The 16,689-nt window shown below is 37.0% G+C and overlaps 3 protein-coding genes across 5 annotated transcripts in view; 1 reads left to right on the top strand and 2 right to left on the bottom strand.

Annotated features, from left to right (window-relative positions):
* LOC126378337 (uncharacterized) overlaps positions 1–7,261 on the top strand; it is a 29,284-nt gene extending 22,023 nt beyond the window's left edge. For all 3 annotated transcript variants that reach the window (XM_050026591.1, XM_050026590.1, XM_050026592.1), the window contains 3 exons: positions 2,062–2,294; positions 3,306–3,480; positions 5,772–7,261. In XM_050026591.1, coding sequence (XP_049882548.1) covers positions 2,062–2,294; positions 3,306–3,480; positions 5,772–7,218 — 1,855 coding nt within the window. In that variant the 3' untranslated portion in view covers positions 7,219–7,261. The remainder of the gene's footprint in view (positions 1–2,061; positions 2,295–3,305; positions 3,481–5,771) is intronic.
* Positions 7,262–8,210: 949 nt separating this feature from the next.
* Positions 8,211–11,265, bottom strand: LOC126378531 (NADH dehydrogenase [ubiquinone] 1 alpha subcomplex subunit 8). Its single transcript, XM_050026955.1, has 4 exons — positions 11,018–11,265; positions 9,444–9,619; positions 9,104–9,211; positions 8,211–8,662 (listed from the first exon to the last, which is right to left on the bottom strand). Exons 1-4 carry the CDS (start codon positions 11,144–11,146, stop codon positions 8,545–8,547), a joined length of 531 nt encoding a protein of 176 aa, XP_049882912.1. The 5' UTR covers positions 11,147–11,265; the 3' UTR covers positions 8,211–8,544.
* A 286-nt stretch (positions 11,266–11,551) lies between these two features.
* LOC126378555 (uncharacterized) lies at positions 11,552–12,916 on the bottom strand. The gene is made up of 3 exons (XM_050026996.1): positions 12,404–12,916; positions 12,230–12,290; positions 11,552–11,705 (listed from the first exon to the last, which is right to left on the bottom strand). The coding sequence occupies exons 1-3, from the start codon at positions 12,599–12,601 to the stop codon at positions 11,650–11,652; spliced, it is 315 nt and encodes a 104-aa protein (XP_049882953.1). The 5' UTR covers positions 12,602–12,916; the 3' UTR covers positions 11,552–11,649.
* Positions 12,917–16,689: the final 3,773 nt, after the last annotated feature.

The following is a 16,689-nucleotide window of genomic DNA, read 5'->3' as shown; positions in this document are numbered from 1 at the left end:
TCGGTCTGCGATTGTTGAAGTTAAGCAACTTTCGCAAAGGCCGGTCATAGGATGGGTGACCACAAAAAAAAAGTTTTCATCTCGAGCTCCTCCGTGCTTCGGAGGGCACGTTAAGCCGTTGGTCCCGGCTGCATTAGCAGTCGTTAATAACCATCAATCCGCACTGGGCCCGCGTGGTGGTTTCAGGCCCGATCTCCCTATCCATCCATAGGGGAGGCCCGTGCCCCAGCAGTGGGGACGTTAATGGGCTGGTGATGATGATACACAACAGGTTACAGACATAAAATGTCTCATACATGCACAAATAAAAACAAAAAAACCAAGTGGAGCGATATGGCCGCCATTTGCCATGTACCTAGTTAAGAGTCTTTTTAAATTATTCTTTTTTAGTTTGGTGCAATAAAATATATTTGTATTGTATTGTAAAGACCACGGAGGCTGTTAGGCTCACGATCTGGAGGTCCGGGTTCGATTCCCGATGGGGACATTGTCGAAATCACTTTGTGAGACTGTCCTTTGTTTGGTAAAGATTTTTCAGGCTTGAATCACCTGATTGTCCGAAAAAGTAAGATGATTCCGTGCTTCGGAGGGCACGTTAAGCCGTTGGTCCCGGCTATTAGCCGTAAAAACACCTCCACCAACCCGCATTGGAGCAGCGTGGTGGAATATTCTCCATACCCCCTCCGGTTGATTGAGGGGAGGCCTGTGCCCAGCAGTGGGACGTATATAGGCAGTTTATGTTATGTTATTGTAAAGAAAGAGAGGAAGGGGAAGGCCAAGAGTTTACATGGAACAGATTAAAGAGAAGGTGAACGTCGTGTCTTATAGGGAAGTGAAGGAATTGGCCTTTGATAGACTGGAATGGAGAAGCGTGGCTCTTAATTTAGTGATGACATACATACATAAAACATAAAAAAAATACAAAAAAAAAAACAAAATTAACTGAAGTAAAATATACAGGTTGTTAGTGATATCGTAACGAAAACTTTGAGGGATGTTTCGGACCATAATTCTGAGTTGATATCAAGTAGAATTTTCCGTCGCAAAAGTGTGGAACTGTAAATAATTAAAAAAAAAACACCAACTTTTTCATGAATTTGATATCAACTCAGAATCATGGTCTGAATCATCCCACTCGGTATTTGTAACAGTGTCACTAAGACCCATATATGGCTACCTTTACGGTTACGAGTACTAATATGTATATGTCACCGTAAAATTGTAAATAACGTTAGATTATAATCTAGCGGACGTGCGCGGAGCGCGCCGCTACAGATATCTATTTATTAATCCCAAAAATAAGTTATACCTAACAAACCAGTATTCCTAGATGTTATTATGGGAAAGTAAAACTATTATGCTAAAAAACGTTATGCAAAAAGGATTATGATAATTAAAATTATGACAAAAACATTTATGCATTTTAAGAGAATCCCAAATTAACATTATGCTCACTCTAATAGTTTTGTAACTCTATGGTATAGCACGCGAGGTGCGTTTCGTATCACAATTTGACGGTTTCACTTCGATAGATTATAATCTGACGAATAAATAATACGTTAAATTGTAAGCAGTATATTACGTTTCACAATTTTTCGACAGTTCACAATCTCGCGAGATAGATTATAATCTAACGTTATTTACAATTTTACGGTGACATATACACTTTGAAACCGTGTCACATTAACTTTTTTAATAAATTAAACCGTAAGCCTCATTAAATGTCAAATATAGTAGTGCGACAGGGTTCTAAAGTGGGTACATGATATTGCTCATGACTGTACATACTTTTACGGGGTGTAAGTGACATCGTAACGAATACTGAGGTGAGGGGGATGTTTTAGCTCATTATTCATAATTATTAAATTAAACTCATATTTTTTTATGTTTTTTAAATTATTTACACTTTAGCGATGGAAAATTCACCCTCAGTATTCGTTATGATGTCACTAACACCCTATAAGGTCGTAAGGCCCAAAGTCCTTTTAAAATCCAAATCCCATTGTCACTATTGTGTCTGGAAATCCGGGCCTTACGAGGATATATATCTTACATTTTCAGAGAGCTACTCTTTAAAAAGAAGAAGGTCGTCGTGATACAAACCGGGAAGAAAAAAAAGAAGTCAAAATTGGAATTGTTCATCGAATCCGACGCATACGATCACAACACGGATCTTATAACGCAACTCAACAAATGCGAACAAACATGGCCGACATCGAAAAAACAAGCCAAATCTTACAGAATAATATATCTGGAAAAGATTAAAGAGTTCGTGGCTTCAGAGAAGAATATAGGTTTGTATATACTTTTTTTATTTATTTATTGTCATACCAAAATCCAGCACATACCAAAACCAATGATTGTCGAATTTGTTTGGAGCATAAATGATTATCACGTGCTCAGCGGTGAAGGAAAACATCGTGAGGAAACCCACATTCCCTAGAAATGCATTTTCGGCGGTATGTGACCTAACCTGTATTGGGCTGCAGGCAGTCGCTTCTGTAAAAAAATCGGACCTGTCAAATCTTCAGGTTAGGCTGGGGTGATTATTTTTTTATTATATTTGTGCGTATAACTACTGCGATCCCGCGTGAAGTTAAGAAGCTGTATAGGGTAACACAAAAACTCAAATAGTGCCTATTCACTCTTGCCTTGAAAACCTCAAATTGTATGAAAAGGGAACAACGAAGATCTAATTCTCTGCATCACTCTTATGTCTCCCAGACAGGGGATCCCGCTGAGTGTAGACACATACGACGCAGGGTTTTGAAAAGGGAGCGAGTGGGTTTCCTCACGATGATTCCCTTCACCGCTGAGCACGTGATAATCATTTATGATCCAAACATGAATTAGAAAACAAATTCGGCAATCATCGGTTTAGGCCTGTGCTGGATTCGAACTTGCAACCTCAAAGAGAGAGGCAAGCGTTCTGCCAACTCGGCTACCGACGCTCCTAAGGCATTTTAGTAGGTGTAGTATCATCATCAGCCCATTAACGTCGCCACTGCTGGGGCGCGGGCCTTCCCTATGGATGGATAGGGAGATTAGGCCTTAAACCACCACGCGGGCCCAGTGCGGATTGATGGTTATTAACGACTGCTAATGCAGCCGGGACCAACGGCTTAACGTGCCTTCCGAAGCACGGAGGAGCTCGAGATGATTTTTTTTTTGTGGTCACCCGTCCTATGACCGGCCTTTGCGAAAGTTGCTTAACTTCAACAATCGCAGACCGAGCGCGTTTACCGCTGCGCCACTGAGTACTCAGGTAGTATAAATACTTGTGAATATCCCATTTTATTTTCCAGCGGAATACCAATTCGATTACGTTTTGAACACAAAGCAAAGGGCTTTTATACAGAATGTAATATTGGACGTGAACCAGAGGGTGGTGAAGAGCAAATATGGCGGCGTCGAAGACAAGTTGTTCAATGAGATCAGGCAGATGGCAGACTGCTTCTTGATTGTGGACATCAATGGACAGTGAGTAAAGTTCTTAAGTGTGGCCTGAGGTACGGTCACGAGCATTAATATGTATACACTTTGGTACCATGTCACATTAACTTTTTTGACTAATTGAACTGTAAGTCTCACTAAATGTCAAATATGTTAGTGCGACAGAGTCCTAAAGTGGGTACATTATATTGCTCATGACTGTACATCAATCGCAATGAATTACTAATAGATTTTTATAGATTTAACCTTTGGGGGTCCTTGGTAACCCTGACACCAGGGTTGATGAGGTTGGTACTCCACCTCACAACCCACACCATAAGGGCACACGGGGCCCGTGCCCAGAGCCCCCATTCTCGTTGGGCCCCGAAGGATCCACAATTTCTCTCACGCATGTATTCTCAAAACATTTTTGTCGGACACATTACACTTTTTTCACAAATCAGGAATCTTATCAGAAGGTTAGATTTACAAGGCATATCATATACAACGCCATTATATTATCGATGACTGCGACTTTTCCAAAAACCAAAAAACCCATGGCTGTATTTGATTAATGGGTTCATAGGTACTTAGTAAAATATGTAAGTGTTTTTCGTTTTTTTACTTTCCAAGTCGCTTTTTTACTTTCAAAAAGGGCCTCAAATTCTTGTGTGCCCAAGGGCCCCAGCCTAGTTTAAGACTGCGCTGAACCCACACGATAGAAGAGATAGATTTAGTAATGTGTTTTGGTAATCAGGTCGCAGACTGCCTATCTCCATAGAGAACAACCCCGGTAATAGGTGTTGAGCCGTATCGCTATCTATAACAGTCGAGCCAACTGTGTTAGTGAAAACTGGGCGGCTGAAAAGCATAGCTGGGCACCGTTAATCAAATAGTTAACTTCGTTAATCGTTAATCCGCTACAAAAAAAGTTAGCTTCGTTAAACGTTAAAACGTTACATTTCGGAAGAATTAACGCAAGTTAACGTTAATCGTTAATCCGTTAATAGGTATGTGTAAAATTGCATATTTATTGCGTTGCGTTAGTGAACTTATAAAACTTGTTGGTTTAGGTTCTGGAAGTTAACAGGTTAGAAATAAAACAAAGTACTTTGTCGGGCATAAGGTGCATATTCCCCTTCATGACATGTCGAAGACATCTGAGGCTCTTTTTGGTGTTAAAATGTCCGTGGAAAACAGACGTTCAACTGCAGCGCTTGAACAGTATTAGTGCTTGAGCAGTATTGTATTTAATGAATACATTTATGAATATCTGTTCGTTGAACGAGTCTTTTGATTCCATGTCCATGGACATTACGCTTTACTCTGTAAAGAGTTGGAGCTCTTTGGGTTTTCCTTAGACTGAGTGACAGAACTGAAAAAGTCTTCGTCGTCATCATCGTTGTTACTCGCATTGCTCCCACCGCCACTTAAACTATCTCTGTCTTTCGAATTTTCCACTGCTTCTTGTCGTAAGGTATCTTCTACTTTTTTTTCATACACTTTTTTACTGCGTCCACTCAACTGCTGGCTGTCATACGTTTCGTTTCATACTTGTCTGAACCTGTATTTCGCGCCGCGCCGTGGTGCCGTGTGGTAAATAGTAGGCATTGGATTAACGATTAACGGACTTCTGCATATTAACGGAAGTTAACGTGTCCGTTAACATTTTTAAAAGTTAACTTAAAAGTTAATCCGTTAATCAAAATGTTAACTTCGTTAATTAACGATTAACGGATTAACGAGTTAATGCCCAGCTATGCTGAAAACTTGACACTGCGCACTTACATTTATATACGCAAATGTCAAAGATCAAAGATCAAATATACTTTATTGCACAGAACTAAAAATTCAACAATCAGACAAAATCAAATCAAATGTCCAATTGCTTTCTTAGATGAATTCGCGGCCTTTTTAATCCCCCAGTTTTCACTAACACAGTTGTCTCGACCATTAAGAAAGAAAAGAAAGAAAGAAACGCTTATTATAAAGGGACACCACAGTAACAAATATAAAACAAATAATATAAAACACGGAGGCAACACATAACTTACAATCAAAACACATAATAAAAACAACTTACACGAGAAATACAAATAATTGAGTGTATGGACTGGTCAACGATGGTGGTGGTGTCCTTTATAAAAGGGCCTCACTCAGCATAAGCCGCGGTCGGCGATACGGCTCACCACCTATCTCACTATCTCTAACAGAAAGCTCCGTGAGGTGTGGGTACGTAGGTGGGTACGTAGTCCTTGCGATGAATGTACCTGTGACTACCCCAATTGGAGTATAGTCGTGAGCTTATATTGTGATGTTCTTATCATATCCTTTTCCAGGAAAGTCACCCTTCAGAAGAAGTTCTATCGGAAACGATTCATCAACTCTGCTTTAAGCCTCCCTCCACCAAAGTCAGCAGACATTAAAAACACTATAATATACAAAAATAATGTCATCATGTTCCAAGGTGACGCCGCGAATCTCGATTATGATAATATTGGTGATGGAAATATCAACGGTGATAATATTCTCAATCGTGATAACGATGTTGATGATGTAATGCATAGTGATGGTAACGTCCATGATAGCATTGTACATTGTGATGAAAATATCACCACTGGTGATAATATTCTCAACCATGATGATGATATTGGTGAAAGAATTGTACATAGTAATGAAAATATCAACGGTGATAATATTCTCAACCATGATGATGATATTGTTGAAAGAATTGTACATAGTAATGAAAATATCAACGGTGATGATATTCTCAACCGTGATGGTGATATTGGTGATAGTGACGACGACGTCCTCATCATATCAGAGAATCATGATATCATTTCTATAAATGGTGATGATGAACCTATCACTAACAAAACGCAAGAGACTGAGAAAGATAGTCGTTTAGATGACATCATGCAAGACCATGAAACTACCAAAGATAGTTTATCTTTAGATGTTAGCAATGATTCTATGTTGCTGAATATGCTTGAGCAAGAAAATGCTAGCGAATTAACTACATATTTACACATAGAGAATGTTAAACAAACACTTATGGATGATAATAATGATGGTCAAGAACTTACGGATGATAATGGCGTAGATAAAGTTGAAGTGAATAATAACCATGATGTCATTAAAGATAGAAACGGACTTACGCTTTCTTTGCAAGATCTAGTCAAGCTTATGAGCGAATCTGATTCAGAAAATGGGGAAAATAACGGTAGTTTCACTTCAAGCAAGCGATCTCGCTCCGGCTCCACATGCAGCCAAAAACCCAAAAAATGTAAATACGAAAAATATATTAGTATTATCTCCGTGGACAACAGAGAAATAACATTAGATTTAGTAAAACAAGTACAAACATTGATCTCAAATAGTATTAACGAAAACGCCTTGCCGCTTCTAAAGTGTCATGGCGTTAAAAATGGCGGGTTAATCTACAGTTGCCACAGCGAAAAAAGTTTTATCTGGCTGAAAAAAGTTATCGGTGTTGCCAGCGTAAAAATTGTAGATACAGACTATTTAGACTGGAATATCCGTAAAATGGCAATGAAAATTAATAGTTTTATCAAAGTGGATTTGCAGAAATGCTTTTCGATGTTAGAATTGTACAACCCAAAGTTAAAAACTAGTGGTTGGATAGTAGTCAGTGAAAAAATAGAAGAAGGTTTTTCCTTATATAAGATAGGCTTAGATAAACATTCCTACAATTATATTTGTGAAAATTGTTTTTCTCTATACGCCGGTATAGATAAAGTTCAGTTTAGTATTATCTGGGACTAATTTTATAAGTTATTTTGTAGAGAAAATAAATACTTATCAATCATTTCTTGTTTCTTTTTTAACATCTCTGGAGGTCGTTAACGACCTCTGTGGTCCAGTGGTTGAGCGTTGGGCTCACGATCCGGAAGTCCCGGGTTCGAATCCCGGTTGGGACGTATCACAAAAATCACTTTGTGATCTCTAATTTGGTTAGGACATTACACGGTGATCACCTGATTGTCACCGAAAGTAAAACGATCCGTGCTTCGAAAGGCACGTTAGGCCGTTGGTCCCGGTTACTATTTACTGATGTAAGTACCTAGTGGTTACATGAGTCATGTCAGGGGCCTTTGGCAAAATAGTAACCCTGACACCAGGGTTCATGTGATTGGTAATTCACCTCACAACCCACACGATAGAAGACGTCTCTAGAAAGATAAAATTACGGAAATGTGACAAGTGATCGTAATTAAGTGCGTTAGTCAATAATTCGCTTAATTCAGTAATATTTAAGTCCTTAGAATGTTGGAGATCCCAATTTAATGGTAACACTCATGTAACACTTACGTCATCAAATGGCTAGCAATGGCGGCTTGTCATAGGATTGAGCATACCTGCGGGCTTAGCACCGTAAGCCTGCGACTCTTTCTCGCCTCGACATACGTCACCCGTCACTTTTCAAATTCAAAAATATCTTTATTCAGTAGGTAACATAGTTACACTTTGAATCGTCAATTTTTACATAACGAACGTCTCATCCGCCTAAAACTACTGCAGCTTCTCACAACCTGTATAGCCGGGGAAAAGAAGCTGCAAGAAAAACCTCGGCACAGGGCCCTAGACGTTCTTTTAAAAAAAAAATAAAAAATAAACATAAAATATTGATATACAATTGAGTCTCTCTCACAGTACTGCACAGAAAGAGACAGATGATCTCTGTCGCGGCGAGAAAGAGTCATGGTTTTATTATTTTATACCATGGAAAGAGGGACGATAAAATGAGAATCCGAAAATAAATTTAACAATTTATTAATCTACAAATCTTTAAATATTATGTTGATACGAAGTAAAACATTAGACAAGTTGCGCTTATACTAACAGTAGTTTTAAGTCATTCTTTTATAACACGATTCAAGTAATTTCAACATAAAAATACTATTTGCCTGGTTTATGCGTAAATTGCGAAATTCCTACAATAGGGCCGGGTTTTAATCCAAACTTCAATAGAAAACAGTAAACACTTTTTAAATAAAGTAAAAAGCATAAAAAACGGAACTTGTCGAATGAATCACTCGAAATCAGTACCGAGTCCCGATGGAAATTGTAACGCAAACGCGGACGCGCGCGTTACTCCGTTATCCAGTAGAAGCGAGACCCGAACCTCGGCGGTTTCTTCTCGGCGTCTTCTGGGATGGCCGGGGTCGCATCCGGGTAGACCGCCTTTGGTTCTTCCAGGGGCTTGGGTCTGAAATACAAGAGTTTTTCTATTTTTTTCTACTATTGTGTGGGTTGTGAGGTGGAGTACCAACCTCATCAACTGGGACCAACGCCTTAACGAGCCTTCCGAAGCAAATTCTATAATACAATATAATGGGCGTGCGCGCGCGTCTGTGTGTGTGTTTGTGGGTGTGTGCGCGCGCGTGAGTGTGTGTGGGTTGTGTGTGTGTGTGTATGAGATGTGTGTGAGTTGTTGGTGTGTGTATGTGTCCTCTGTTTGGTCAGGACATTGCAGGCTTGAATCACCGGCTTGTACGAAAAAGTAAAATGATTCCGTGCTTCGGAGAGCTGGAAAAACACTTCCACCAACCCGCAGTGGAGCAGTGTGGTGGAGTATGGCCCATACCTTCTCCGGTTAAGGGGAGGCTTGTGCCCAGCAGTGGGACGTATATAGGCTATTTTATGTTACCTGTTAGTGCTGTGCACGCGAGCCTCAGTGAAGTATCCGAAGCCAGGCCTCTCCAGGTTCAACTTCTCTAGCATGCATTTGTCGTAGGTGCCCTGGGTTTTGCGGCAGCTGGAAACATTCAATCATTTTAATAGATAAACTCTGACCAATGGATATATCCTTGACGTTTTAAACAAAATAGGATATTTTCTAACCGACGATAGAGGCTTAGACCGCTCGCAAGTTAGAGAGAGAAAAAAAAATTCTAACAAAACAAATTTCTAAATCTACACTAAGTAACGTCAAAAAAAAGAAGAAGCCATCTTTTAAGACAACTGATTTGGTTAATCTTACAACTTACAATTTAAAACTATAGTCTCCGGAGCTCTTATCTACGCAGTTGGCATACTGGTTGAACTCGTCGAGGCAGGCCCTCTTGACTTTCTGGAAGAACTCCATTGTGCATGCCGTAACCACCTTGCCCTCGTTGAGGCACTTGCGAGGGTCCTGCTCCTCGAAGCGGCAGAGCATGAATTCCTGAAAGATTTCCGACAATAGATTCAATTAAAAAAAGATTACTATAATTACGACCCATTTCGTTATTCAACAATTGATAAATGATTGTTGCAAATAATAATAAATAGTATAAAAAACTTTAATAGATCCATTTTTTTCTGATAATATTATGTTAAATGAAACAAGGTTATACATACAGAAAATTCATGAAAATTTTAGTTCCATATTTTGCGACAGAAAATTCCACTTGGTATCAACTCAGAAACATGGTCTGAATCATCCCCTTCAGTATTTGTTACGATGTTACTAACACCTTGTATTGACCATGAATAAGGTACACTCAATTGTTTTAAAAAAAATACAAAATAATAATATTTTTTTTTTTTGTAATGGCACTAGTGTTGCTTTGTGCCAATGTCAAGTTTTAAAAGATTGGGAAACTAAAAGGAAGTAAATAACATTCGGGAAAGGAAATTTATAGAAAAATAGGATCAGGTAAATGGAATAAAAAATAAATATGAGAGTCTAAAAAAATAAAAATGAATATAATAAATAGGATGTTGTAAATAGGTATCTGCTATAGTTTAATATCATTTAGCAAAAGAAAGGAAAATATAATATCACAAAACAGAATAGGATTTAAAATTAAACAGGAAACTCGAATAATAATATTAGAATATACTTATCTATAATACAAAAGGATGTGATTAATTTGTGTTAAAAAATCCTCACTACAGATAAAAAAGAATATTACCATAATGAATCCATTTGAAAAATCAAAGATCCAAGCAATTATAAATCCAGAATGAATCTTGGTCACTTCACTTCGACACTTGTTGAAAATTGTCTAATAAGTGTCATTCCAGAATTATAACTAATTCTTTTGATATAAGAATCCATATTTTCTTTTCATAAATAAATGTAAAAACTCATTGGCGCATCACTAGCCGCGGAAGCCAGAAGAAAAAAGAAAATTGTAAAAACTAAAAAAAAATTGTTTGTGACCAAAAATAATTTAAAATAAGTTTACTATTTATGTATATAGATTTAAAATCTAGGTATATTTTGACCCTGTTGATTAAACTAAGATTTATCTCTTGTATCTTAAAGACCAGTGTTAGACCAATCAGAAAATGATATAAGAAAAAATTATTATATCATTTTTGTGTGTGACATGACTAAGGTTTACTACACAAAGATATAATTAAAAGTACATAGATATATTTAGACTGTTTTTATAATATGACCTACTACTCTAGTAAGGATAAAAAAAAAAACAGAAAATACGATACAAAAACATAACCTCTTTTTTTGTGATTATGCAATCAATTTAGTACCCGCAACTAAATATTTACACCATTGCAAAGGGTTAAATATTATATTTAAGCATCTAAAGGTTATAATAAAGACATTACTTACATTATTAGCATGTTCACAATATTTTCCGAGATGAAACGATCCAGCTCTCAAAGTTGCTGTAGATAAATTGATCTCAGGAACGGTCAATTCAGACTCTTCAGGCAAATGAATGTCGGCAGTCAACACCATTTTATTTTATTTTCACACCACGGAAAATTTTGAATTGATTTACGAAAATAAATAAGGGAATTTCTTCCACAGAACCCGTGGAAGAAATTATTGAGTGTGACACGATCTTTTGTGAAGTTTTATGAAGGATAGATTAGTTGAGATAGATATATGTACTTATTAATGAACGAAAGAGACAGACATGTTGAAACGTGACATTTTGATTTGTTAGCGTAATAATTTGGCATTGACAGTTGTGCACAGTAGTTGCGTTTGTTTAGAACAGTTTTTGCGCTAAGAAGATTTTGAGAAAAGGAGAACTATATTATCGGTAGTCTTATCTGTTTTATTACTTTAGAAACTCATATTACAAACAAAAGTTTGCGTGAATAATTATTAGAAAATCATAAAAATAAAACAACAAGATGATATGCCTTCAATAATATATTAATGAGAAATGAGTCCTTTTACAAAATGCATCACCGTGGTTTAGACTTGCTGACGAGCTTTATTTTGAAGCTTTATTATCTTTTTAAGTTTTCGTACTGGTTTCCATAATAAGCTTCTAATTGTCCCTCATCTACAAAACAAAATAAATAAAAATGTTATGTAAAGATATTTTCAACTTTTTTTTTGGCAACTTAATACAGACCTACAACTTTTAGTTCTAATGTGATTATCCTAAAGTAGTTTTATGCTTTTCCTTATTTACTACAAAATATTAAAGCAGCAACAACTTGCTATTTTGGCTTGCTGTTTTATATTTTCGTCGCTATAAATAGAAAACCACATAAAAGCCATTTAAAAAAATCACACTCAGATGTGAACAAACCTCGATTACTTTTTAAGGCTAGACTACAAATTGACTTAGATTGAAACTAACTTGACCATTGCAAGGTTTCGTTAACTTTTTTTTACTTGACCTATTACCCATTTACCCATTGCTGCAAATGGCATTAACTACTTAGCCGGCGGTTTTGTTAACAAAAAAACACATCTGATTGTTTTTTAAAAAAGGCGTTTACATAGTTTTCTCTACGAGGCGGCGATATAATAAAATATAAGAACTTTAAGTATATTTATGTAAATCGTATATGTACTTACCTCTGTATACTTCACTTTCGACAGGTACTTGATACAGTTTCGGTATATCAAAGCTATTTTCCTATAAAAAGAGGAACAATTTATTTTAATAATGAACAAAACTATGACTCATTGCTGGTCTCAAATCTCCCGTCATTTCACAGGAGAAGGTTTTATTAAGAGCATTTCACTTACCGAATCGTAATTCCTTCTACCCATACGGGGTATGTTTTTATTAGGAATCGTTTTGATAACGTAGCCCATTGAATTCTGATCGAACGGTCCATCCGCCTCATTGCTACGACCAACCCTCGGAATATTATTTGGCTTTATAAAAGACCCGCGGATTTCAAATAAGAAATAAAACAGGCAGAATAGCACGAGCAACTTCATTTTCTAAATTTAAGAAAAATAACTGTCAACTATGACGGTAACTTTAAAAAAAAAGCGCGAATGTAAACTTTTTGAACGTTTTGAACAAAAACAGCGCGAAAGTTGACTTTTTTTGACGTGTAGCACTAGAAAGGTTTGCAACTGACTGATAAACTTCAAGTTTTCGAAAGAGTATTTATAGTTGGTTTATACTTTCGATTGGTCCCCTATTTCGTTGTAAATCGAGATTGTATCATGATAATGCTCTTTCATAGTGAGAATACTAAGTACGCAGATCTTTATCTTGAGATGAGGGTATACTGATCGGTAACTTCATGGACGGTTAGCCCACAGCTTCGACATGAAGCCCGTGTTGTAAATGCATTCATGGGTGTTAGTGACAACATAACCAAAACTTTGAGGGATGATTTAGCACGTTTCTGAGTTGAAGTGAAATTTTCCGTCGCTGAATTCATGTTTTGTTTTTTTTTACATATTATCAGTTTCATACGGTTGCCACGGAAAATTCCACTATATATCAACTCGGAATCGTGAGCTGAATTATTCCTCAGTCTTCGTTATATTGTCACTAACACCTTGTATACGCCCTGTTGCTGGGCACAGGCCTCCAATCAATCACCCTGACGGGGTATAGAGCATACTCCACCACACTGCTACAATGCGGATTTGTGGAGTTGTTTTACGGCTTATTAAAAATAAAGCACAGCACCTCACAAGGAACTGCACTTCTGCTCGGTTACTCGCATCAGTTGATATGTACGAAAAGGTGCAAAAGTCCAATCAGTTTCTTGCAAAGTAATAAATAAACTAGTTGCACTTAAGACCTCCTGGTTACATATCGTTTCTGTAATAGACCAAAAACATCTACAAAAACATAAATTTAATAATTATGACAACAAATAGTTTATTATTTCACTACTATTTACAAATAATTCGCTGGGCTCGGTGACTGAACTTTTGCTCTTTGATTGTACTTATAGTTTGAGGGTAGTTCAATAAATAAATAAAACGCACTATGATATTGCAAATGTCAACATATTTATTCCCACACATTATTTACAGGCACCCGACTCTGGTTACAATCAGTCTCTACTTTGCTAAAACCTTCTGGGGGGTTAAAAAGGCCACATTGAAGCAACTCATCTAAAAAGCAATATTAGGTACTGTTTGACATTTGCGCATATAAAAATAAGTGCGCAATGACAACAAATGTCAAATAGCAATATTGCTTTTTAGACGAGTTGCTTCAATGTGGCCGTTTTGACCCGGCTAAAATTAATTATTCTGCCGGCGCCATTGGCACACTTCAATAACTTTAACATAATTTCATTTCAACATTTTCGCATAATGTATCGTAGTCGCAAAAGGGATATTTTGCTAGGGGGATCTTCCTTTTTTAAGAGGGATAATGGTGTCAAATGCAAACTCTTATGATAAAAAAATAAGGGTTAAATGGTGGCTGCAGGTTTCGCTTTTATAATTTAAAACATATTTTTCTATGTCCCCATTCCTAAAGTGTTGCAAATGCAAACGGGATATTTTGCTAAATTTACATTTTGCGACCAAGATACATCTTGCGATGATATGCGAAATATTGCGAGTTGGTAAAAATGAACGCGGAAAATAGCTTTAAACATAAACTCTATTGTTTCTATAATAATTATAGCGATTTGGTGTGATTCTGCCTACCCCATTAGGGTTTACAAGCGTGTTTTTATTTATAAATTACCTACGTGAACAATTCCAAAACGAAAGAGAAGCAGGAAGAGTGAGGCGGCCTTCTTGCCAAGTGGAAATCTCTTCCAGGCAACCTATGTTTGTGGTATGTATGTCTGTCTATAGTCTTGACAAAACCTTCGCAGTTAAAGTTATTCAGTGTGTGGTACATTTACAGAACCGTATTCATTATTACAAATTATGAATACATATTTTTTATCTAAAGATGTATTTTTTGGAATAAAATAACCATTACTTCTAAACAAAAAATAGCAAGTGAAATCGACTAATAAATTAATTTCAGATAGTCGTCTCAGGTGGGTCATATTGATATTTTGTTTTAGTTTTATAGCTGCTAAAAAGTTGCAGGAGACGATGGCTAGTACTCGTATTCCAAGATATTCTCCAATCTTTCTCGACTCCGTTCTCAGTTGAGGCGACCTCCAGGTCTTCCTCGAACTCAGCTCAAAATAGGTATTTTTAGACGGCGCCACAACCTTAGCTGGAGTTTGCTGGAGTATGTTGGCAGTATGATATGCTCGACTCCAGTGAGTAAAGTTCTGAAGAAGGACATAAATGTCAATTTAAAATACCAAAATGCTCAGTGACCAAAAAAATATTGATTTGATTTGACGCCGAGTCGAGTAGAGGACGAGTCGAGGGAACATCTTAAGAATACGGGTGTTAGGGCATAGAATAAAGAATAATGCGTACAGAACGGTACATCCCCGCACCAGAGGGGTTAAAAAGGCCACACCAAAGCAATTCATCTAAAAAAGCAATACTGCTATTTGACATTTGTTTGCATTGCGCACTTACTTTTTTACTTTTATATGCGCAAATGTCAAATTGCAATATTGCTTCTTATAGATGAATTGCTTCGGTGTGGCCTTTTTAACCCCCCAGTTCGTATCGGGGGCCAACCTCACCCCCTCTGGGTCTTACTTGAGTCTAAATGGCCGTAATGCGATAAGGAGTAAGGGAGAGCGCGCGAAATGTCTGTCTCGTTCGCACGTGCGCAAAAGGCGGCGCACAGAATGAAATTTTTGTATGAAGTGTCCAGGGTGTGACTAAAGACCCAGAGGGAGTGAGGTCTCTGAATTGGTGCGGGGAGGAGTTACTGTCCTATACGTAGTTTTATTCTTTAGTCTATGCTCATACCCATTTACAGCACTATACACAGTACAGAGTAAATAGTATACTAACTTTATACTGGGTGTTAGTGACATCGTAACGAATACTAAGGGGGTTGATTCAGACCATGATTCTGAGTTAAAATCAAGTGGAATTTTCCGTCGCAAAATTCATGATTTTTTTTTAGTTTTTTAAAATTATTTTCAATTCTATACTTTTGCGAAGGAAAATTCCACTTGATATTAACTCAGAATAATCTGATGAATCATCCCTCTCAGTATTCGTTACGATGACACTTACACCCCGTACAAGTACATACGGTAGCCATATAAGTAGGTATGGGTGTTAGTGACACCGTAACGAATACTGAGGGGGGTGGTTCAGACCATGATTCTGAGTTGATATCAAGTGGAGTTTCGTGTCAAAAAATTCATGAAAATTTTTCTTTTCTTTTTAATTATTTTCCAATCCATACTTTTGCGACGGAAATTTCTACTTGATATCAACTCAGAATCATGGCCTGAACCACCCCTCAAAGTTTTCGTTACGATGTCACTAACACCCTGTATAACTAATTCATTTCTATAATAGCGTAATAAAGTATAGGAAAAATCGTTTTAATATAATATAATAATTCTACAATAATATAATTCACTAAAATAAAGATATGGTAATTTTAAAATAAAAATAATTCGTAGGGAATAGAAATGTCTTTTTAAATTAAGCAGTCTATGATGGCATCACTCGAAATTAAATATATGGCAACACTAACGCATGTTTATGCTATAAATGACGTTAGGATTTAAATAATTTAAACCAAACCTGGAAAAAAAATTAAAAAAATAATCTATCTTCGGAGAACGCGTGATTTACATAGTAGTGTCACGGATGCGAATCCCAGCTCGGGATTTAGATCACTAAATTCGATGATCCAAACATAGACAATTGATGACACACGAATACGAACATAGATAATTGAAGTCCAGTGTTGTCCAGGATTTATGTCTATGGTTTATTTGGATTTCACAAAGAAAGGAGATTGCTTTCATGCGGGTACAAGGAATATTTTTTTTTATGTATAGTTGTAAAGCCCAACTAAAGTTGATAGTACTAAAAATAGTGCTCTCATAATAGACCTAGCTTGAGAACTGTCGAACTAATTAGAATTAAGTCTGTGTCGGTCTAACAGAAAGCTCGAGGTGTGGGTAGTTAGTTCATTTTGCGATGTACCTCTGGCC

Source organism: Pectinophora gossypiella, chromosome 26 (genome assembly GCF_024362695.1).
Source record: "Pectinophora gossypiella chromosome 26, ilPecGoss1.1, whole genome shotgun sequence".
NCBI lineage: Eukaryota > Metazoa > Arthropoda > Insecta > Lepidoptera > Gelechiidae > Pectinophora > Pectinophora gossypiella.
Note: the sequence above shows the minus strand (reverse complement) of the source record. Positions and strands in the feature narration are given on the sequence as shown.